The following is a 25,588-nucleotide window of genomic DNA, read 5'->3' as shown; positions in this document are numbered from 1 at the left end:
GGACGACAAAGGATGAGATGGTTGGACAGTATTCTCGAAGCTACTAACATGAGTTTGGCCAAACTGCGGGAGGCAGTGAAGGATAGGCGTGCCTGGCGTGCTCTGGTCCATGGGGTCACGAAGAGTCGGACACGACTGAACAACAACAACAATAGTAATAATAATAATAATAATAATTAATTTGTAAACCCTGCCCCCATCTGACTGGGTTGCCCCAGACACTCTGGGCAGCTTCCAGCATATATAAAAACATAGTAAAACATTAAACCTTTAAAAGCTTCCGTATACATCATTATTCCTGGATTTTTATGTTGCGATGATGGCTGAAAAATTAAATCATATTGTGGACAGGCAGGTAGGTATATTTGAGTCAGGCCTAGCATTAGTTAACCATTTGAGATTTGTAATCTCAAGGCAATGTTACTATATGGGGATTTCCTTGAAATTCAGCATGTGCAGAAAGGCAGTAGTCTGAACCTCTAACGTGGGATAAATCATCAGGATCACAGACTATTGCTCTGTTATTAGCTGTGGCATCTCCTGGTTAATAATGCACACTTTAGAGTTCAGCTGTATAAAGAAAATAAATATTTCACCTTATCATTTGTGGCACCTAAGTTTCACCAGCAAACAAGTGAAAATGTTTTGCTGTGTAGATTCCATTCATAGCAAAGTTTATTTGTCTTCCAGTAGAATAAGGCAGGCCATTTCCTAAAAAATCATCTGAAACACGTTTATATATCCATGCAAATACTGAAGATTGCTTTCAGTGTTTATTAAAACAAGCAGCAAGTATCTGACATTTATTGTGAATTAGGCAGTTATTTACAAACAAAACTTAATGAAATAATTGTTCCCAGAGAGCAAACATCACATCATAAGTACAATAATAGGAAATTTTTGAAAAATGGTCCTCTTCTTTACAAGCTGCTTCATAAAGCTGTTTAATTCACGCCAGTTATTAAAATGATAATTTTTTCAAAGCTTGCTCCAGGTCTAAAGTAAATCAAGAGCTTCCTAATACTGTAACTTAACAAAAAACACAACTTTTTTCATGTATCTAGGATAACAAATGCTACAAATCCAGCTGCTTTTCAGCAACAAATATATAAGTAATAAACATGCAACCACTATGAGGATTTGAATCACTGATTATGCAGGGATTATATAAGCCGTATTAGGGCTTTCCACAAAGCTTCATTCATTTTCTGCAGTCTCTTTCTCTTCATCTGAAAAATGTGGAACAGACTTCTTTGCTACAACATTGTCCAGCCTTTGTCCTTGAAGATATGGATTTACACTCTGAAAAAAAATATTTTTAATGCAATTAGAAATGGAAAAGAATTCAGGGAGATTTTAAGTGTGTTCAGTGGGGCTTACTCTTTAGTAAGTATGTTTAGAACCGTAGCTGAATTTCCCCCCCTTAATCTCAATTCTGTAAAATGGGGATAATGATGACTCACCAAATAAAGACAACTAAAATAAGTGTGATTAAACACTCTGTAAGCAAAAGCATCATGCAATCAATAGCAGCACTATAATTTTGTTTCCCAGTTATCTGATTTGTAAGCCAATCCTAATCTTTATACAACACAGGTTTTTTCTAAGGCCTTGTCCAAGTCACTTGGCTGAAGGAATTGAGTGTGTTTAGCTTGGAGAAGAATGTTGGCAGGTGGGACATAACCGCACTCTTCAAATAACTGAAGCTGCCACACAGAAGACAGCAGAACTAGATCTGCGACCTTCAGATTACGGGTGGTGTACATAATAATAATAATAATAATAATAATAATAATAATAATAATTTTATTATTATTATTAATAATAATAATAAATTGTAATCAATATGCAGATGGCACACTACTCTGTTCCATCTGAATCTGCGAGATGTAGTTCAGGTGTTAGACTGGTGATTGGTGGCAGTGATGGTCTGGGCGTGGGCCAGTAAACAGGCTGAATCCTGAAAACAGATGTGCCCCAAGTTTTCATGACTAGAAGGTGAGAAGATGGCTTGTTCTGAACAGGTCTGCACTCCCTTGGGAGGAGGACATCTGCAGCTTGGAGATGCCCCTCGATTCAACAGGTGACCTCGGTGGCTAGACATGTTTTTCCTCCGACCCAGTGATGGCCCCTTTTGGACGAAAGTGACTTGGCCACTGTACTCCATGCTTGTATTATTGCTGTGCGATCTTCATGGGGCCACCCATAAAGATGACTCAGAAACTTCAACTGGTCCAAAATGCACCAGCCAGATTACTGGCTGGAGTTCTATTCAGATCTCACATAACCGCTGTTTTAAAACACCTGCATTGTTTGCCAGTTCATTTCTGGGCCCAGTTTAAGGTGCTCATATTACTGCTTAAGACACCCAAATACCTGAAAGGCTGTCTCCTTCCCTACAGACCCTCTCAGGTGTTGATATTAGCAAGTTGGCCCTCCTGGTAATTCAGCCACCCTCAGTTCCGGGGGAAGGGTCATCTCTGCAGCCATCCCTAGGTTGTGCTACTCCCTCTTGACAGATGTGTGTCTCTCAACCTCACCATACAGTTTTGGTGAATGCTGAAGGTGCGCCTCTTTACCCTGGACTTTGACACCTGAGATTTTTAGGGCCCACCCTATTTTTGTGATTGTAAGTTGTTAAAAACTGTTTTTAATGTTGTATTTTAAATTGTTGTAACCTGCCATAGGACCCTAGGGTAAGAAATAAATTTTATATTAATAATAATATGAAGCACACACTGAAATGTTTAAAAAGACAGAGGGGGTTTTCAACTGTGGGTGGTTCTTACTCTTCTTCACTTGGAAGCACATCTCTGGGAGGGGGTACAAGGTAAAGTATATTTCCAGTTTTAATTCAAAATCAAGGGTCTTTGTTAACAAAATATTGGGACATGCTGGCTTAGACTGAAGATTTTTTTTGTTGTTGCAAAAGTTGTATTGCTTATCACAGATATTTACTGGAAGAAAGGACGAAGTCCGAGTTTTAATACAGATGTACTAATCATAGTATTTCAACTTTTTTACTTTGCATTTTTGCCTTTTTCTACATTAAGACACTAAAATGAAAACAAGTTGCATTCTGAAAATTACCCTTTTCTTTCTTTTTGGTCCACCCTTCATTTTCTCAAAGAGTAAATTCTTATTCTGAAAGAAGAAGAAGAAGGGGGGGACACACAAAAGTATGGATCAAATTTTGTAGCTCTTCAAGCAAGACTTTGTGCCATCTAAATATTAGCATATGAATATTTTGGAAAGCAGTTCAGGAGAGAATGCCATGTTGTTGGAAAGATAAACCACAAGAAAACATTTGAATTACTGTAGCTATTAATAAAATATTTTGCTATTCTTCTGGGACACTTAGTGTCATCAACCATTATATGAATAGGAATATATGATGATTCTAAGTTGCATGATGGTTTTAATCTGAACTGTCTCGGAGAATGGAAAAATCGCTGAGTAGTAGACCACATGCTTTGCATGCACAACATCCCAAGTTCAGTGATCTGCATAAAAAAATACAAGGCACCGGTTAGGAAGGACCTCTGTTGAAAACCTGCCATCAGTCAGAGTACGAAATACTATGCTAGATGCACCAATAGTCTTTTACTTGGTAAAACAGGGATGGGGAACTTGGACTCCAACTCCCAACAGTCCCAACTAGTAAGGCTGGAGGTCAGGGGTGATGGCAGCTGTAGGTCACCACCATCTACAGGGCCACAAGATCTTAGTCCCTGTAGTATACAAACTGCAAGGAAGAGCAGAGCTATCAGGTTGGGGCAGAACAGTATTTTTTTTTATGCAGCACTTGCTCCTGGTGGCTTCTGTGCGTAACACAATTAATTCTTTTAAAGAATTCTTATCTCACTGCTTCCCCTGGAAACTGTTAAGCACCCTCTGGGTAAAGGAATCCTAGTCACAATTCCTTCCTTCATTTAGGGGGCATCCTAATAAACTTCCTTAAAAAAAAAAAAACTTGTTTGGTCTAGAACGTTTTTTAATAGAGTGGACCTTTTAAAAACTTCCAGAGTTGTATTGGCAGACAGAAAACTATTATAAAAAAATTAAAAGGCGATGACTATGACCACAGCCTGTACAAGTGTTTCCACATATTGCTATATTTCATAGATGTAGTGAGCTCAAATAAGGTCTGGAATGTCAGACACATGCTCAACAGATTTTTTTGTTTCAATTGGAATTATTCAGTGGTGCACTAAAAAAAGGTTAAAGATAAATTATGAAAAAACCCATTATATATATATATAATTACTATGTAAGCAATTGACCCAACAGTCACAATAACAACAGATGCAGTGAGAGGTTCACAAAACCATTACTTATGAAATGAACCTTGATTTATGTGAAACAAATGCTTTAGGGCCTTCCCTAGCATTCCAAGGTGTATCAGAAGCCCTGCAGTGCTGGTAGAATTCAAGATATTCTGCCCACCATGTGATGGATGCAGCAGCTGATTCAACAGTTGAGATGGCTGAAATTGGATTGGAGGCATAGGAACACAGCACCTAGAAAGCAGACTTATACAGTGGTACCTTGGTTCTCAAACTTAATCCATTCCAGGAGTCCATTCGATTCCTGAAACTGTTCAAAAACCAAGCATGGAGCTGAAGCTGTAAGGGACACATTACCTGCTACCCTGCTGTGTGTCCTAAGTGCAGAAGCCCTACTGCAGTTAATGGCTGATAAACCCACACATGTTGCTATTTCTCAGGAGCTCCTTCATTCTGCACACTGTTCAGTAAAGGCTCCGATTTTGCTGTGTGTCTCTTTCCTTGTCGCTAGAGCACGGTGATCTGGATCCCAGTCCTCAAGCCTGGTCCCGGGTACGGAGAGCTTGGTGGGCTCAAGAGGCAGTGGCTAACTATGGTCCCCTCATGTTTAGGTTACCAGATTTTTTTCCATTGAATCCGGGGACACTTTTCAACTAAATAGATAGATTTTGTCAGGGGACTGATTTGTAAATCCGGGGACTGACCCCGGGATATGGGGATGTCTTAACCTTACCTCATGGGCACAAGGGAGATGAGTGCTCCTGCAAGGGGGGGATGAAGCAGTCAGGTGGGAGGAGGAGGAGGGGATGCTTCCCAAACCAGAAGTGGGAACACACTGGATGCAGAGTAAACAGGAATGTGTACACAGCCTAAGTCACTGGGGCTGCCCGAGGGAGATAGTGGGGCCAAAGGGTGGACTGGCCCAAGCAAAGCAGACTCTTGGTTGATGCAGCGCTCTTGCTGAATGGCTCAGATGTGTCTGGGTTGGCAGGTGAGTCTTCTTCACTTTCCAACTGAGGTTGTCCCCTGGATTCAAAGCAGGGACCCCCATTGTGTAGAATGAGAGACAGGATCAGGGCTTGTCCGGCAGCCCCTCGGCTCTTGGCATCTGTGACTGGTGTTGGAGCTAGGTGAGGAGGGGGGGATAAAGGCCCCGTGGAGCATCTGATGCCATTCTGCAGTTGTGACTGAGTAGTTAGGGAGTGGCTGTGTGCGGTTGCTTGTGGTGTTTGTTTCAGTCCCAGCATCTCACTTTGCTTTGCTCTCAACATGACATTTGTTTCTAGGGATGCCGGGGGTGTGTCTGCTGTTTTTATGCCATTTCTGTACTTGTTGCGTGTGTGTCCTCTTCTAGGCTGAGCATGCATTGGATTTGGTGGTCATTCTGGCATTACAGCAGCCTTTCTTCAGATCTGGCACAATGTAAGTATAAGGTTACTTGGCCCAAGGGCTGGAGTCTTTTGTGCCAAACATTATCTGTTTGGTATTTCTCATGTTAATTTAAAACCCAAGTTCACAAGACATTTCTTTTTGCCTGGCCTCAACTATTTCATCAGAGCTGTGCCAAAGAGACAAGGAAACAGAGATGAAATTGGCCAAGAAGAGACATTCTTGGCTACAGTTAATTTCTGCAAACTCACTGGGGGGGGGGGGAATCAATTTAACATGTAAAACAACAACAACAGAACTGTACATTATTTCCTCATGGTATCAAGTGTACTTTCCCTTAACTTATTGTTCTACCTGAATCTTCTATAAATGTTTTCCTACAATTTCTGTTTTTTTTTTAAAAAAAAGCTGGACTGTAATTAAGGCAAAAAGTTGCACTGTGAAAGAAGACAGACTCAGCTCAACAAATATCATATTTTGTTTTGTCTGCCTGAGAATATTTTGAAACCATAACTAATGCTTAAATATAATAAGCAGCAGAGTGCAGATAAGGTTATGAAATCTGATATATAAGAACGACATTATCCCTGCAATAAGGGTAAATTTGAAAATACAGCGCAAGTTTCCCCTAGTGGAGAGTTCAGACTTTTGATGAGACACTGAACTTCTCTTGCTGCTCTTGGAACTGAACAAGAACTAAGAATATTTTACATCAGAGGATGTATGAAGCAGAAACTGCCATGCTTTATCTGGATCTCATTTGGATCTCAATTTTCTTATTTTGTTTTCAAAATCATATTAACACCATCATTATCATTATTTATATTTATCTCCAACCTTTCTTCCATCGTATAATGAGCTACTGCTTTATAAGAGACATGGTAATGTATTTTGCAAAACATTTTAAGTGTGTAGTATATTTTTAAAAACATATTATTTGCATGAGATGGCCAAAATTAGGCAAGTTTAACCCACTATTTCAGTGAGCGAGTTAAGCATGTGTCTCAATCGAGCCTACTGAAACCAATGGGATAAATTATGGCTAGATCATGGCTTATGTTTTAGGAATGCACCTTTAGACACAAGTACCTGAAAGTTTTCAAAGTACAGGTACAAAAATAAATAACTTACCAAAAAAACCTAAGTGGAACAGGCATAAATAGTTAATTCGAGTTCAACATCTGGTTTGTTTAATGTTACAATCTTTGGTAATCAAGCACATTGTAATAAGAATTTCCAAAACGTGGTAATTTTCACATGACTGACTAAAAGTTTAGGAATCCTAAAGGTGATTAGTGCTATAAATCTAAAATTGAGTCAGCTGTAATGGAGTAATTATTTTCTTGTGAACAAGCATTGCTAAACTAATGTATTTATCAACTGAGCATTGACAGCTTTTAGGCTGTGATGAACTAAATTGAAAGCTTCCTTTATTCTAAAGTTCTAAATGTTTTTTCTAGATTCTTGATACACAATATATATAGATAGTGCACATAGACGGGGTATAGTAGATTAATCTCCTTTTGTGACAATTGCAACCTAGCTCTAAAGGTCTTTAATAATGTGTTTGACAGTCTATAGTTCTCTTACATAAAGTTTGTTACAGAAACCTTTTATTAACTAATTCAGCATTATTTGGAGATTTCCAAAGTAAACAAGATTTACGCACCCATTTTCCCATGCTTGGATAGTCATGTTCTGGATCAAAAAGATGCTGGTGAAGTTGGTATTCTTTGCTGAACTGAGCTGTATCTGGTGTGTTTTCGAGGCATCCATCATCAACTGAAGAAAAAAAAAATGGGGGGGGGGGGAGACCTGAGCTGCTTGACATCTTGTAAAATATATCAGCAAAACCACATCATGAACATATGCAATGAATTTTATAATAAAAGGATAGGGGATTAGGATACAGTACTTTTCCTCTTTGGAGGCAACACTCATTTCCACCATTCCTTGGAAGAGACACAAAGTAAAATTCATTTCTTTACTGATTTCTTGCTTGGTCATATGTTTAATGTGTAAGTCAAACAAATTGCTGTTCAAATATTAAATAAGAAAAAAGGGCAGTACCAAAAACCAAAAGAAGAACCTCAAAACCCAGCTAAGAAATAAATCTTTATCAAATACAGTTCTTGTAAAATGCTAAGAACATAAGAGCCTGCTATATCAGGCCAGAAGTCCAACTAGCCAAGAACTCTGTTCTCACAGTGGCCAACCAGACGCCCATGTGAAGCCCACAAAGCTGAACCTGAGCACCACACCACTGTCCTCACCTGAGATTCCCAGCAACTGGTATTCAAAAGCACACTGCCTCTGGCAGGTGAGATAGGGCATAGCAATCATAGCTAGAAGCCACTGCTAGCTTTATCCTCCATGAATTTGTCCAGTTCTCTTTTAAAGTCATCCAAGATGGTAGCCATTACTTGTAGCTTAACTATGCATTGTGTGAAGAAATGCTTTCTGTTTGTTCTGAATCTTCCAACATTCAGCTTTATCAAATACCCCCTGAATTTTTGAAATATAAGAATTGTGGGCAGACGGGAGGCCAAACAGGATATCTGTTGGAAGATGAGCTTCTTCCAGGGCATTTATTAGCAGAAGGGTGCTTAGCCTGCTTAGTATGTGCCCAATCTGGTGATAACAGAATAAATGATGCAAGGAGAGGAAGCTGCAGCCCAAGACAGGAAAAAGTGGTGGTAAGGGAAAACCTAACCACTTTAAATGAATTCAAGTCTCCAGGGCCTGATGAGCTACATCAAAGGGTACTATCAAAGGAGCTTGCAGGTAACCCTACAGAACAAAAAAAAGAATTGGCCAGTCCTGGAAATAGAAGCAAGACATAATTTACCATCTCTTATGTTTACTACTTCAGGAAAGGGATGAGGCCACAGCAGAGCAGTAGGGGCCCTAATAGTGAAAGGTTTAGGTGCCAAGATGTTTAAATCTGGACAGAACATCTTACTGTGGAAACCACTAAGAGAGGCCCATCTTTCAAAATGCCAGTCCACAAACCTCACTGAGGAAATTCTCTAATAATTTTAACATGTAATATGTTTTTACAATCTTTACTTGGGCACAGACTGCAGTTTATATTTAAATCTCTGAAAACCGCTAGCCAGTTTATGATTCACTAGCCAGAAAGTGTCCAAAAGAGCAGCTTTACAATGACAGTAAGCGTTTCCAAGGAATGCTATCCATTTTCATATCTGGATGCATCTTAGTCGAACCAACAACATTTTGGCTGTAGTTTTAAAATTAAGGGGGGGGGAGGCCAGAAATCTATTTTTGATAGACATACTTCGGAAGTTATTATTTCAATCTTGACATTTTAACCACTAACAGAGTTTATTGGACTAAACAAAATAGGAAAAAGGAGAAGAAAGGAAAAATCGAGAGATATACAGAAAAATAAGAATTAAAATGTTATTTCTGGAAAAAGAAATTACACAATAGTTTTCTATTCTCAAGCATGCCACAAGAGGTTTCTGAATGTGTTTCATCCCGCATAAGTACTTAAGTCACCTGGAAGTATTCACTGAAAATGTTAATAACGTTTTTTCCTGTTTTCCTAGCTCTGCCTTAGACTCCGCCAGAAAGGGAAAGGAGACCAAGGCTACCATTCTATACACACAATACCTAGAAATAAGTCACATGGAACTCAGTGAGATTTATTTTTGATAGACATGCACAGGATTGTGCTACTGGACCACAATGCTTTGGATCCTTATCTCAGAACTAAATAAGCCTATATAGTTTTGTTATAATGAACATAACAGTTATAACAGTTTTGTTATAATGAACAATTGACACTGTTTTGTGGAAGGGTCGCTGTCCTAATCTTAAGCATTCCTTACTTTAGGCACCTTTCTGGTAAGTGTGCTTAGGATTTTTTTAAGCATCCTGGAAAATGATTATGTGAATACCAGTAACCCAAAATCCTGTATGACATATTTACATTATGGGGTTGCTACAATGGAATATATAATCTCATGGACTTTCCACCTTTCTGTGTGGCGAACACTGTCATCAGCATCTGAAGAAAGCACTGGCCAGTTATGCAAAAGCAGACCATGGTCAAGGCATCAATCGCCTGCATCATTCCTTTTCACTTCCCCCATCCCTTCTGGTCCCTGTTCCCATTGCTAAATTAGTCCCCAGGTGTCCATCCTACCTGATGCCTCCCTGTTGGCAAAAATGGCCAATATTTTCAAAACCTGCACCTTGGAAGCAGAACCAGTCTTGTAAATTAAATAGAATCTAAATCCCACGATTATGTTCATAATTCACTCTTAGTAGAAAAATGTGGATTAATGTAAAACAGGGATGGGGAATATCAGCTCGGGGGCTGAATGCGGCCCTCCACTTCTCTCTGTCTAACCCTTAGGATTCTCCCCAAGTCACACTCCTAGTGGACCTGCTTCACATCCTCCTTTGAGTGTTTTTGCTGGCTGCAGTGCCTCTCACTTCTCTTGAAGAATTTAACACAAAATCCTGTAGTAAGTCCATGCAACTTACCTGTCTTTCCAATTGGGCAAGGATTTGGAGGATCTGGGTATCCCTGATCTTCACTGAAATCTTTAGGTATGTTGTCACCTGTCAACTCAGCTACAATATTTGGTATATTTCCATAAGGACCAAGGTGCTGAAGTCCTTCATGGGCACCACCTAATAAAGACAGAACCATACACACCATCTTTTTGATAACATGATGATTTTACTACATTAGATTTACTAAGAAACCAAAGTCAAGACCCTTGTTTATTTCTCTAACATCAAGAGGGCTACATTAATGGACTATATGACAGAAATGAAGCCTCCCTCTGTTCCCTTTCAATAACTTTCCACATCCATTTCTTCTTGTACAACATCTGGATTTGAACTGGATGTGCACTTGAGGATGTACATTAACACTAGCCTCAAATACTGCATGGATCCAGGAAGAAAGACCCCATGGGTAGCAAACTCAGAAAAGCAAAAGCAGAACTCTTAAAATATGGGCATCTGAACTCTCAGTCATTGGCCTAAGGAGACTTCCTGAAGATGGAGAAAGTGTTCATTCATCCTAGTCAAGATCCACAGCCAGCATTTTTCCATCTGTTTTAGGATCATAGCAAATTCCAGCCAGGCTTAGGTCAAAACCTTCCCTAAAGAATCCTGGGAACTGTAGTTTGTTGAGGGTGCTGGAAATTGTAGCCCTGTGAGAGATAAGCTACAGTTCCCAGGATCCTTTGGGGGAAGCTATGTGCTTTAAATGGATGGGGTGGATGTGACATTAGTGGCTCACAATTGCTTCACCATCTTGATGTATCATTTTGGTGATGTCATAAGCTAGCCAATAATACTGCTCTAGGACAGTGTAGATCAGGCATGGCCAAACTTGGCCCTCCAGCTGTTTTTGGACTACAATTCCCATAATCCCTGACCACTGGTTCTGTTAGCTAGGGGTGATGGGAGTTGTAGTCCCAAAACAGCTGGGGGGGCCAAGTTTGGCCATGCCTGGTGTACATTAACCATACTAGGCCAACCATCACCTCACCACCACGCTAGATCTGAAACAGGGCCTTACTTGAAGCTATTATACTATGCAGAAAGCAGGTAGGATGGGAACAGCTTTCCCATGAAGCATCATCAAAGCACTTCAGCTGCCATGGAGTGAACTATAATGGGAATAGCCTGCTAAAACCATTTTTGTTTAGGCAAGCCTATCCTGACAAGTAGAGGCTGTCATATGTTTTAATCTGCTTCTAGTTTATTGTTGCTTTTAAGTATTTTTGAAGGTTTTAAATACTAAGTTTTAACTGTTCTTTACTGATAATTTTATTGCTCTATTCATTTTGTATACTGAGGTTTTATTACAATCAAGCAATGTATAAATGTTGGTGGGGGGGGGGGGTTACAGTGAAACATAATGACAAGTTGCAGGCTGTCAGTAACTTGGCAGGAAGTCTTGGCTGTTTTATTTATTTATTAATCATGTAACAAACGGGATCATAAATAAGGATTTATATATCCATGAGTAAAAACTGCTTTTTTCAAAGTAGTTAAGAGATGATTAAGAACATGCAAGAATGAACATTTTCCCTTGGAACATGGACAACACTTTGTCATGCTATAAATCTTCATGTAAATGACTCTGCAAAGCTGCAATCAAGTGCTGTGGGACAACAGCATAATGCAAGAATACAAAGTTAAGCATATTTAAAATGCTATACAATGTGTAGCTTTGCAGAAATTATATATTTGGTTTAGAAATTACATAAGTAACCATAGGAAAAGAGTCCAGATGTTCTGAGAAAAATGCTAATCACACACAAAACATTGTTTCTGTGCATCTTTTATGTCTTTCACATGTGAACTAGTTAATGAAGGGTGTGAATAAGTATAGGCATCTGGCTAAGAAATTCCATACAAAAATAATAATAATGCAAAGCAATATTAGTATCCTTAAAATCACAAATTTGGAATTCAGGATTCTGCACTTCCTTTCTGCATAGCCATCCAAATTTTAATTGGAGAATAGTGACTATTTGGAAAAAATAGAAATATTTTGAAAATTAACTATGTCTAGTTTTTTTTTATTAAAGATTTTCTGGATTTACAAAGGTGTATGCACTGTCTCTCTCGTATTTTTTCCATGTAACATTTTTACAAAACAGTTTTGGTTGTTGAGATATTAGGAAGAAAGGGGGGAAAGAGGTGGGGTGGGGTGGCAATGTTTCTATTTTACTTAATATATGTAGGGTTTGGTGTCAGCGTTGTTTGTGTAGGTTCTCTGTTGTTCGCTTGTGCTCCTTTGGCGGTGAGAGAGGTTGGGGCTTTATGTCTAATTTTATTTTAATAAAAATTTACACACAAAATACATCAGGTTCAAGAATGCCTCAGATTCTTTTGTCGTGTTTGTTTGACGTGCCTCTTAGCTTAGGTGATTAACAATGCATGGCAGTGCACAAAAAGCCAGAAGCTGAATTAATTTGTTGGGTGTCTCATACAGCCTGTGGTCAGCCTACCTTTTTCTTGAGGTAAAGAGCTCACAGGCAGCACACACCTCAGAGTCCCAGGTGCTGGGGACAAATAACTTTAGCCCATGTGCTGACATTGAAATCAAAGAAGCATCTGACTGATCGCTGTTGAAAGCAGTGGTATGCTGCACAGATCTTAATTTGGTCCAGCACGGCAGTTTCCCCCCGTTATGTTCAATTATCCAAAATTCCTACATGTTGCATCTCTCTCTCTCTCTCTCCCACGTCAATATAGATTTCGTGAAAAGAACACATCTATTCATCTAAAAATAGTGGAGGTGGGCAGGTTCAAGTAATTCATGTCTCTTTGTCTTTGATGGGATAATGAGAAGCAGCCACTACTGGCACACCAGTAGTTTAATGGATCAAAGAGCAACAACAGATTATTTATTCTGGAATGGACGATCCAACATTAACTGCCAAAGAGGGTACACTGGAGCACACCACAATTCAGATTTCTTAGACCTTACTCCTTCTGCACCACATCACTTGCTGCCTTGCAAAGTCTTAATCTGGAGGGAATGAGCTTTCAAAACAGACTTGTTAAGAAGTTAAAGTGTTCTCCAACAAGTTGGAACCCGCCAGTGAGTCTTCATTTCACTTCACTGTGAGAGTGGGAAACCATGTATTCCTTATTTGCTTATGTTTCCGATTTGTTCAAATTCTGTCAAAATTACCAAAGGCCCCTGTATAGCTAAAAAGTAAAGACAACCAAAGACAACCAACCACACCCTAAGCCACACCCAACCTCTCTCACCACCAAAGAAATGCAAGTGAATAGTAAGAGGACCCATACAAGTAACGCTGACACAACCCCTCACACAAACTAAATACCGTATTTTTTGCTCCATAGGGCGCACCGGACCATAGGGCGCACCTCATTTTTAGAGGAGTAAACAGGGGGGGGGGAATATTTTTTCTGGTTTTCCTCCTCTAAAAACCATGTTTTTTTTGAGGATCAGCTAAAAGTTTTGCAGCTTTTTTGCAAAGGGAAAAGCCCTGTTTTTTTGAGGATCAGCTAAAAGTTTTGCAGCTTTTTTTGCAAAGGGGAAAACCCTGTTTTTTTGAGGATCAACTAAAAGTTTTGCAGCTTTTTTTGCAAAGGGGGAAAAGCAAAGAGGAAAAGCCCTGTTTTTATGGGGTTCAACTCACATTTCTGCAGCTTCTAAAGGAAAGGGAGCCTTTTCTATAGTTTCCTGCAGACAGATAATCTAATCAGCCAGTCACATGTCGCTAGGGAAACAAACAACCTCCCTCTGCAGCACATTCAACAATGGAGGCCTGGGCAAGGGGGTGGGGCTGAAAGGGAGCCGGGGACTCTTATCTCTCTCCCGATCTCTTGCTGATCAGCTGCTGAGCGGGGTCCTTTCAACACCCCCTTTTCTCTTTGTAAAATAAAAAGCATGATCCTCTTTTGGCCCCTGGGCAATTCAGCTCCAGGGACCACCATTCGCTCCATAAGACGCACAGATATTTCCCCTTACTTTTTAGGAGGAAAAAAGTGCATCATGGAGCGAAAAATACGGTAAATAACAGAAGCATAACCACACCACAATATGCCACTCGCCACTCCCCCTCATTCCTCCTCCTCTTCTTCTTCTTCTTCTTCTTCTTCTTCTTCTTCTTCTTCCTCCTAATTGTTTAAACCGATTCATAAACAAAGAACTCATACATTGACCACTAATAATGAAACATGTTGTAGATATTTTTCCACATTTATTATGCTGCTTTTGTGATATACAAATGACATGAGAAAACTTGGTATACTTATTTGTATAACACTATTCTTGTTTATAAAACCCAATCAATCAATCAATCAATGATTAAATCAATGATTAAAGCTTTCTTCCTGTTCTGTAACTCAAACTGTAAAAGCTCTGTGCCACAGACACAGAAAGGTTTAACAGTCATTCCTTCTCACAGGAAACTCTGGGAACTCCACTTCTTTGAAGAAGGAAGGCTAGGGATCTCTAAGAGAAAACCTTAGAATATTCCTCACACAACTCCCAAGATTCTTTGGGGGAAACCCATGACCATTAAAACTGGTACATAGCTTTGCCAAGTGTCCTCTTTCATACCAAACCTGTCCTCTTTCACTCTTAGTCCAGAATTGTGGGGTGGCCTGTGGTTGGTGTTCCTCTTCTTCTCCCCCCCCCCATTAAACTTAATTAACTGGCAAGCCAATTGCTCGCAGCTGCAGCGCATAATGAATTGAAGCATCAAGTGCTCTTTGGAAACGGCACAATATCCTTTTTCAGGGATATCGTATGGAGGAAGAAATGGCTGCTCCCATAGGCCCATCTCACTGAAAAAGGAAACAGGGGCATTTAAGGATTCAATCTGCAGTGAATAGCAGCTGTGAGCTGCTGGCTTGCCAATTAATTAAGGTTAATAAACAAGAACAAGACCGCCACCTTGCCTCATAGTAAAAATCACCATACCCCAAAAGAATTGGAATTGATTTCTTTAGTGGTCAATAGACTGCAGTTGTTTTGTATTTTCCATATATTTTCAGTTTTGTGTTCATGGTATATTATTGTGTTTTAGCACTTCCATATAGTATTTTAAGGTTGCTAGCTGCCTTGAGCTTCTTTTGCATATCTTATTTATTTCGAATTACTATTTTTTTATTTGTACTGTAGTTTCAGTGGGAAATTAATTGGCTTCCCTTCTGTAAAATTGTAACTAAATCCCTGAAATTATTTCTAAATGTGCATCATATGTGTGAGTGCAACTTTGTCTCCTCTTTTCTTGTGTTACATACTCTCTGTTCTAGTGATGTGTCCATGGCAACCTCACCAATACAAGTTTTTAGTGTAGATATGTTGTGAAGTGGAGCAGCAAGTCTACAGGAAATGATTCCCAGTATTATATCCTTTTGGTCACTATACTAACAAACAAGAGTTTTCGACATCTGCAACATCTCTACAATGCACAAAAACACAGGCTTTTCAAATGAATGTTAGATGCTTTGAAACCCCAAAGATGGATATTTAATAGTTTTGTATTACATTCCTCCAAGTGTTTAGATATTCTTGTTTACCATTTAATTGCAGAACACCCTTCAGACACCATCAAGTCAACTTCCGTACATTGTACAGACCTCTTGCACCAGAGTTCTGCCCACTATGAAAAAAGGCATCTCAGAGCCTCCAAATATAGTCTATTATTTATTGTGTGTACATAGTTAAAATGTCAAGTGCTTGCCAAAATTCCCCTGGACTACATACAAAGCAATTTTTATGCCAATACACATTATTGTTTCCTTCAGTTCAAAATTTCTCCCCAGCTCAGTTCCTTTGCTTTTCTCATAAGACAGAGTGAATAATCCCACGATTTTAATGCCTCCTTTTTGCACTTTTGAGTGATTTTGTAAACCTTCATAAAGTGTTTACCTAGCAAAGGACCAGGGTGGCAGAAACAAAGTACTGACTGCTATATTGCAGACAGTAATTCAAACACGCCATTAATTCTAGTATTGTTCTTTCGATGTTAGGCTTACTAGAAGCACAGCTCAAAAATTAAAATAATGCAGTATAAACATGCTGCCTTGTCAACCATGAAAGTTAATAGGCCACCCTCTCAATGATGATCAAGGCTGCCCTACTGATGAGACTGTTGGCTTGACAACAGTGCAAATTTATCACATAATACACATAATAGTCACCTGTGGAGGCAATACTCATACTGATCTTGGTTTACTCAATATTCTCTAGCCTCTTAAGTCATGTTCATGTTATTCCTGAGCAAGTAATTCCAGCACAATGGTGGGGAAGAGGGTGTCACATGCTCCACCCCATGTCCCTGCATGTGCTGGCAGGGTGGGGTGGGAATACTGCATGCTTTCAGTTTTGAATTTTATATTTTTATTCAGGTCTATTATTTATTTATTTATTTATTTGCTGTGCTGGGAAATTTTAAGTTCTTCTAGCTGTTATTGTTAATTCTTGATGATGAAGTGCAGCAGCAGAGATCATTCATTTAATGTTGAAGTCAACTAGCCAAGAGAGTTAATGGGTGGGGGTCTTCCTGAGCAACCCAGCATAATGGCATGATGTTCACTGAGGCAGCATGTGCTCCGACTGGCTGTGTTGTTCTGCAAGAACTTTCCTCTGTAGGTTTGATTAAATGTCTCCCTGCTACGTACAAAGCCTGAACTTAGAAAGACAAAACCTCTCTGTTCCTTTCTCAAGCCCCACCCCACCCCAGCCCTAATTTCCTCAGTAAAGTGTTATCAATACTTTTCTCTCTGGACTCTGTATTATTTAAGTGCTAGTAGTATTATTTTATTTTCCTGTAAGATGCCTTGCAAGGGTAATATGCCCTCAAAGGTGGAGTAGAAATGCACTCAATAAATAGATTAGGTATAAGTGACAAGTCTCATTGGCACTTTCAGAGGAAAGGGTACACAACTGCTCAGCGCCAACAAGCTGTCATGTGAAAGAAAGCCTATGCTGCACTGCCATACTGAGACAGTTCAATTTACTATTCCTTGCTCATGGTCCTTGGAATACAGATTATAAAATATCTCCAAAGCCCCCCTCCCCACCGACTCACTGAGCCCTCTGAGGAACTTAAGGCTCCACCCACCATGAAATACTTGATGAGGATGAACTCGGGGCAGATTAAATCTTTTGTCTCCAAATTCTGGTTTATAGTAGTCTATTTAAAAAAAGGAATTGCTCCTCTGAATACATGCTTTCCTACTCCCCCATTCCCTGTGCTTTAAATAACCCTTCTGTAGATGGTTAAATTACACCAAGCAAGACTGCACAGAAATATGAGTAGAAAATTCAGGAAGGCTGCAGTTACTGCTATACTTAATTATTTTATTGTTCTTATAAGGAATTATAGCGGGTCTTCAAAGGAAACCCAGTCACCAGCAAATAAATTGTTGTTAACATAAAGCTTTGATTTGTAACACTAACATCTTGGACATTATTCCATTACACACTTCCAAAATGCATTTGGCTGCTGCTTAGCTGTTAACATACAGTACACCATCCGCTGACTAAACTGTATAAATACAGTCTTAACTGGATTCCTAGACCTTACATCCAGCACTCAACAGCCACCTAATGTCTAAGCAAGGAACAGCAAAGCATTTGTCAAGGTAGCCCACTGAAACCTATTTTAATAACAACACGGTCCCTGACTGCATAATCAACAGTGCAAGCCTTATGAACACATTTAGACATATTTCAGAGTCTCAGTGATAACTAGAAAGGCAGAGTTGTACAGTAGTTGTACTTGTACATTACCTTAAGTAAATGTTTAAAATGTTCTAAAATGATCTTTCTTTTGTGCTGCGATGTGGCTAAGAAGTGGAATTCTATATGCTGATGAAATCTCAATAGAAAGAACTGCAAAGGTGAGGAAAATTTTGAGCTTCCCCCCTTCTGTGAAAGAGAGAGGGACATAGCTCAGTAACACAGCACATGTATACAGATGAATTTATAGCTGCTGCTATGCTCTGCATGTGCAAGTCCCAGGTTCAATATTTGAAATGCCCAGCTAAAAGCATATCAGGCAGCAGGGCATGGAGACACTTTGGAGAGCTGCTGCCAAGATATCCCAGTGGGATTGATGGACCAAGAGTCTGAGGACAGGGACAGTCTTTTTTTCTTTTCTTTTTTATGACTTGTCAGCTGCTCTGAGAGGCTTTTTTGGCTGAAGAGCCAATTTTTTAAAAGCTGCACTTTAGAGCTACTCAGAGCCAAACTTGATGGGACATTGTGTGAATGCAAATAGCAACTGTGCATGGAGAGGACCACAAGGAATGAGGTCTGCTATGCCCCTGACTAAAATCACCCTCCACCTGTCAAACTGCTATTTGCCTCTGAAGAGAAACCTGCAAACAATATGAGGAATTGTTAGGGGGTAAAAAAATTAAAGCACTGCAGTGTTTTTTTTATGCTGCTCACAGTTTAAAATTGGAGCACATCAGGTGTTCTAGAACCACAATGGTCAACATGTGTGCTGGTGTTTATGCATTTCACACAGATGTCATATACTGGCGATATAATGTCATGATCCGTAACATTTCGATGCTTTATTCTATTTCACTAACTTCTGTTGGTGTAGAATAAGGGTGGGGACTCCAACTCCCATCAGCCCCAGCCAGCAGGTCAATAGGGATGACTTGTAGTACAACATATGGAGGACCACAGGTTCCCCACCCCTGGTGTAGAAATATACAAGCTGTTGGACTTTCTTCCTTAAGGAGAATGGCATTCAACTGTTAAAGCTCACATAGAAGCTGCAGGAAATGCTTCCAACATAGCAACAGCTCAGTATGTTAGTCACAAACAATGCATCCCATGGAGGACTCCAATGGCATGGAGAACTTCTATGGAATGCCAGTAGCTATCAGGAATCTTGCTTACTTTTTAAAATGTCTACTTTGCCTTTCAGCAACAAATCCCCAAAGTGGCTTGCAACCATTTATTTATTCAATAGAATGTATATAATGCTTTATTGTTAGGGGGGGAAACCCTCAAAGTGGTTTACAAAAAGAATAAAACAACAAAATTATCAATAAAAGCAGTTAAAAGCAGCTATTTAAAAACAATTAAAATCAACAATAAGCCAAAAACAAGTTAAAATGCATATCAACATTCTACATATCTGAGTAACCTTGGTGTTTTTTTCAGGCACCAAAACGATTATATATAATAAATTCACAGCCATAAAATACTGCTACTAACAGAAGTAAAAGAAGCAGAAGAAATATACATGACAACAGCGGAACTGAAACAAGCCAAATGCCTGGCAAAATGTAAGGGGCATGCTGGCAAGGGGACTTTCCACACAATTGACAATCCATGTCTTCAGCAGCTTTAACCTGTTTTGACAGCCACGTGGAGCTGTTACTGCAAAGAAGAATTTCCAGCTGCCTCCACAAGATGGAAGCAGTGCTTGAATTGGCCCATAGCCTCAACTAGAGAGAGAAAACAATTTTTCAGAGTGTTCCTAAGCATCGTTACTCAGACGCACGTCCCAGAGTTCAGGGGAACTCATTATCCAATGAATGTGCTTAGGACTCTACCATTCATCAGCGACACTTGCTTCACAAATTAAATAAACCATCTAACACTAACCTTATTTTCTGTGATAGGTTTTTTCATTTGATATGAAACCAGAGCTAAAGAATCACATACAGAATGACAGTTAAGTATTGGTTTAAAAACTGAATGATTATAAAAGTAACAGCAATAATAATTCAGAATGATAAATATTCACCTTCAATATTCTGTGGGCCTACAAGATTCATTGCTTGGTGCGCTGGGTATTCGACTCTGGGTCTAGCAATGCCCAGCTGCTCCATTACCCCATGTAGAAGTCTTTGGATATCAGCTTCAGAAACTCTGTCTGGGCTCCTGGGATTGTGACTAAAAGTCAAAGTCAGCCTAAAGGTCAGCAGAAGTATCATGCTGCAAAGCACAGTAGTAGCCATGGTGCCGTCAATCTGTATTTTGCAACCTGTGCCAAAGAAATAAATGAATGAAAATATAAAATAGCACACCTCCTACTTTTTTTAAAAAAGGGGAACTGGTCAGCTTCTGTGGGCAAATAAACTAGTTTCCCAAAGGTATGCTCCACAAACCAGTGGTGGGACCTTTTACACAAAGGTAGATTACATGTACAGGTGAAACTCGAAAAATTAGAATAACGTGGAAAAGTCCATTTATGTAAGCAATTGTTTTCATTAGCTACTGGAGTTTAATATATGACATGCAAAGCGAGATATGACATGCAAAGCGAGGTATGTCAAGCCTTTGATTGTTATAATTGTGATGATTATGGCGCACAGCTGATGAAAACCCCAAAGCTGAAATTGTTAATGTGGGGTTCTCATCAGCTCTACGTCATAATCATCACAATTATAACAAATAAAGGCTTGGCATATCTCGCTCTGCATGTCACGAGTCTATCTCATATATTAGTTTCACCTTTTAAGTTGAATTACTGAAAGAAATGAACCATTCTACAATATTCTAATTTTTCGAGTTTCACCTGTATATGGTACTGTGTGATCAGGGGTTTGAGCAGGGTAAATGGGGCCAAAATGACTGTAAATATTCTTTCACGGGCCATGGACAGAGATATCCTTTGTTAGGAAAAATGTAGGTCATAACCAAGAAGGTAAGGAGATGGTTGGAGAATAGCTAGGGGAAGGGGGCAACCTAACTGTGAGTGGACCACAAGAGACTTAAAAAAAAACCCCAAAACCAAAACTAAGAACAGACACCCAAGTTTGAACTCTATAAACCACCCAAGGTAGCCAATGCGGTTCTCCACCCTCAGCCTTGTGGGCTGCAATTCCCATCAGCCTCGGTCAGCATGGCCAATGGTCATGGATTATGGGAGTTGGTAGTCCACAATAGCTGGATGGCACCACTTTGACTACAATGCATTGTTAGTGGGCGGTTCCCTAAACTGGATGGATGGGAGGTTGCCTGCTCTTGATGGGACTACTCTCCCTCTGAAGGAGTAGGTATGCAGCTTGAGGGTACTTCTGGACCCATTGCTGTCTCTTGAGGCTCCAATGGCCTCGGTGGTGCGGAGTGCCTTCCATTAGCTTCAGCTGGTGGCCTTGTTGCACCCCTAATCTGGACAGGGATAGCCTAACGTCTGCTGCCTATGCTCCAATAACCTCTAGTTTAGATTACAGCAACACATTATACAGTGGTACCTCGGGTAAAGAACTTAATTCGTTCCAGAGGTCCGTTCTTAACCTGAAACTGTTCTTAACCTGAGGTACCACTTTAGCTAATGGGGCCTCCCGATGCCGCCGTCACACAATTTCTGTTCTCATCCTGAAGCAAAGTTTTTAACCTGAAGTACTATTTCTGGGTTAGCAGCGTCTGTAACCCGAGGTACCACTGTACATTGGGTTGCCTCTGAAGAGAGTTCGGAAACTTCAGCTGCTACAGAATTCAAGTCAGGTTGCTTACCAGGCATATAACGCCAATCCCGGCCTGACTGCATTGGCTGCCAATTAGTTTCTGGGCCCAATTCAAAGTGCTGGTTTTGACCTAAAAAGCCTTAAATGGCCCCAGACCACAATACCTCAAGGACTGCCTCTCTTAATACAGACCAAACCAGACCCTGTGAACATCTTCGGAGGCCCTTCTTTGTGTGCTTCCTCCATGAGAGGACCAGAGGACAGCAACACAAGAATGGGCCTTTTCTGTAGCAGCTCCCCAAGGAGGCCCACCTGGCGGCTTTGTTACATACCTTTAGGCACCAGGCAAAAACATTATTCTTCTCCCAGCCCTTTAGCTAATTAAACAATCTATGACCTTTTTAAAAAGGCTGCAGAGGCAGGGGCATTGTTTTTGTTTGTTAGTATGTTATATATTTTTGTGTTTTCATATTGTAAACCATCCTCTGACGAAGGGTGGTATAGAAAATTTAATAAATAATAGTAATAATAGTGGTATTAGTAATTCTGCAGTAAAGAAACTGGAATTTGGCTCCAGAGCCTTTGTATTCAACTCTGCACTGCCAATTGAACAATTATGACTAAATAATGCAAATAACTTGTTGCACAAATGTTGATTCTTAAATGATTTTTCAAGCTGTATGTTTCAAGCTGTATTTATCTTTCTATTATTATTTCAATTTGGGTCCAGAATCCATTAGATTTGTTTTGAAATCAAGCTTCAGTTTCTTTACAATTAAATTGTATGATGCTGTGCTGCACTGCCTAGTCAAGGATTTTTATTTGGAAAAGGCAAAATGGTCATGGGCTGCCAGCCTTGATTTAGAAAGCAGAACATTTTCTGTAACTGATGCATTGCTTACTTTACTCAAGAAACTGGTAACCTGTCATGCTCCTACCATAGCTGTCAACTTTCCCTTTTTTTGCGGGAAATTCCCTTATTCCAGCGCCGTTTCCCATTGCAAAAAAGGGAAAGTTGACAGCTATGGCTCCTACACGTAACATGTTCCCCTCTCCCCTTTCATCCTCTGTTTATTCCAATTAGATAGGATTCTCCAAAAGGCCAAAGAGATAAAGCAGGCAGAACACACCAAATCACATCACTGTACCATCTTGTTTACCTTTGTAAAATATCCCAGCCACATCCTAAGCATGTTTTGTTTACTCAGTTTAATGAAACTTGCGGCACCTGTCTACTCAGAAATAAACCCCATCAAACTCAATGGGAGACTCACTCCCAGATAAATGGGAACACAAGCGGACTGTAGCCTTACGCTCTCAAGCGGACACAAAATTGAAGCCTATATGTCATTTCTTCACGTTCACGGTGCATGCTGGGAAAGCTTATTTCATACCAGGCGCAGCACATGCGGCATTATTATTATTAATATTATTATTCTAAAGCCAACACGGGAGAGAGGCCTACCTAAGCGGGAAAACAAGTGGAGTGGCCCACGAATGCCTTTCAAATGCTATTCGTTTTGTATGCCCCCCAACCGTTTTAAAAAATACCCCCGTTAAGGGATTTCGAGACGAATTTCTCCTCTTTGCAACATTATTTCTCTCTCTCCCCCGTACCCCGCTACCAGAAGACAAGTGCTGAGCGTGGCCGCACCCTTGGCGACCTAAATTCTCCCTGTTTTAGAGCGAGGAGCAGGAAGCCCGAGACTCCACCTGAGAAATACGCTTCCCGTTCTTGGCCCCCCACCACCTCAGCAAAGACATCCCCGCTCCTTGGGAAGAAAGGAAGAGGAAAGAAACCTCCCTCAACCCCGTGCCCTATGCAGCCTCAGTTCTCCTGCGTCGCCGCTGCTCAGCACTACTGGGTATTCCCGGCCCCCCTCCGCCGCCATTACGTTTCCCAAGGGAAGGATGCGACGCACTCACACCTCTTTGGACCGGGAGAAGCCCGAGGGCCGCGCGCGCTCTCTCTTCCTCTCTCGCTTCTGAGGCTCGCCGGCTGCTTCGAGCGTCACCTGCTTGGCCAGGCGCAGAGCGAGGCTGCCCGCGTAGACGCACAGCACGATGAACGATGAATCATTCAGGCGCGGGGGGGGGGGCTCTGTCCTCCGCCGCCGCATCCTTCTCCTCTCCCCTCGCAGGTGCAGCAGCAGGAACGGTTGCCAGGATTCCCTGAGGGAGACGCGAGCCCCGGCAGATGGGCTTTTTTTTGTCCTCCCATTTACACACGCTGCAGATAAGCGGCCTGATGCTCAAGGATGGGAAGGCGCAGGTGGTTTTGTTTGCTTTTTGGCCACTGAATCTCCCCACCCCACCCCCTCTCCGCCCTGCAGCGAGTCTTCTCCTGGTGTTCTGGATAACTGGGAAACACTGGCCTTCGAGCGCTCCAGTTGGAGAACAGCCTTTACCAAAAAGGTGCCATGGGTGTTGAAGACACTCGAACTCAGGACTAAAGGGAGAAATGCGCTAAGAGGAAGGCACGCTTGGCAAACCCTCACCATGATCAACTCCCACCCACTCTGGAAGGACATGTGGATCCAGAATTGGCCTCCACAATCACAGACTCACTATTAAAACCATGTTCATGGAAAACAATCTTGCTTGGCTAACGGCTTATCACCAAAGAAGAAATAGGAGCTTCCCAATAGTCCACCGCAACCTCCCCCAACTTTTCCAGAGTTTTGGGAGTAAAACTCGCACCGGTCACTTCCAACCCACACCCACAATGCAAGAGCCCTGCGAGATTCACCCAAAGGCCCAATCAAGCCCAGCATCACTGTGCTCATGATAGCCAAATTCCCATGGGGAAGCTCCTGAGCACATCACTCTCCCCATTTTGTGACTCCCAGGAACTGATCATCAGATATATATTGCCACCTCTATTAGAGGTAGTACATAGTCAGCACAGCTGGTAGCCACTGACCACCTTGTATATTCCATGAAAAATTGAGAAAATAACCACTATTTGCAAACCTGTGGCAGGTGAAAACCAATGTTTTGGTCCCTGGAGGAATTGATGGCTTGGAAACCTATTCTTTTAGAGGTTACCTCTTCACAGACAACACAGCCACCCACTACTATATCTTGTCTTCCAGTTCCTTCCTTGCAAGCTGTTGAATTAATTCACTATAGCTAAGCCTAACCCCAGATTAACTTTACCAGCTAAATGTCATTGTACTAATTTGGTACAGGGGCAGGGGGAGTCATTACTTGGATGGAAAGGGCTGTGAGATTTTCTGAAGGTGGGGTTATGCAGCCAGGAAAACTACTGCCATATTTGCTCTTCCAGGGCACAAAGGGATGAGAAGCAACTAGGAGAGAAATGAGGAGTTTCCACAGCCAATGCCTCATCTCAGGATTTTGCTTGCTCCCCCCCCCCCCATTCCACGGTCTGTACAAGACTCACACAACCATGTTTTACTCATCACCATGTAGGGTTGCCATACGTGTGGAATTTCCCAGACAAAAAAAACCCACAAAATTTCCAGGAAAATCTGGATGTATGGCAGCTCATGTCGGCAGTGCAGTTTTAGCAGATTAATTTTTTGGGATTTTGCCAAAAAAGCTCAACAACTTTTCTGTGGATTTTCACTGTTTGGAATATGGCAACCCTAAATCAGGCTATTATACATCTTTTGGAAGCTTGTTCCAGCCTCAGTGCATAAGAGGTTGTTACACAATTTTTAATGGTTATTTCCTTTTGCACAGTTAAGAAATGTTCCTTCTGTTGAATTTGTTCTAAAGTTTCATATATGGCCTTGAGGAGCTTTGTATCCAATTAAGTTCTATCCAGATTAGACCCATTAAAATTAATGGGCCTGAGTAGTCATGCACATTGATTTCACTGGGTCTTGTTTACCAACACCCAGCCCACAAAAGTAGTAAGTATTCTAGTTTCTGGGAGGAAAAGACAGGCAGAGTCTGTGAGTGACAGTACTCCACAGCTCTGTAGAGGGGCAGAGGAAAGAGAAGGGAAACTTTAGGTT

General features: G+C 40.8%; 1 protein-coding gene and 1 long non-coding RNA gene across 2 annotated transcripts; one reads left to right on the top strand and one right to left on the bottom strand.

The window, feature by feature from the left end:
* Nucleotides 1-739: 739 nt before the first annotated feature.
* LOC117044218 (neuroendocrine protein 7B2-like) lies at nt 740-23,689 on the bottom strand. Its single transcript, XM_033144772.1, has 6 exons — nt 23,531-23,689; nt 19,937-20,176; nt 10,191-10,340; nt 7,345-7,457; nt 3,091-3,144; nt 740-1,302 (listed from the first exon to the last, which is right to left on the bottom strand). Exons 2-6 carry the CDS (start codon nt 20,148-20,150, stop codon nt 1,198-1,200), a joined length of 636 nt encoding a protein of 211 aa, XP_033000663.1. The 5' UTR covers nt 20,151-20,176; nt 23,531-23,689; the 3' UTR covers nt 740-1,197.
* Nucleotides 5,640-7,662, top strand: LOC117044233. Its single transcript, XR_004426278.1, has 2 exons — nt 5,640-5,708; nt 7,305-7,662. It is a non-coding gene; the product is annotated as an uncharacterized LOC117044233 (long non-coding RNA).
* Nucleotides 23,690-25,588: the final 1,899 nt, after the last annotated feature.

Source organism: Lacerta agilis, chromosome 1, assembly GCF_009819535.1.
Source record: "Lacerta agilis isolate rLacAgi1 chromosome 1, rLacAgi1.pri, whole genome shotgun sequence".
NCBI lineage: Eukaryota > Metazoa > Chordata > Lepidosauria > Squamata > Lacertidae > Lacerta > Lacerta agilis.
Note: the sequence above shows the minus strand (reverse complement) of the source record. Positions and strands in the feature narration are given on the sequence as shown.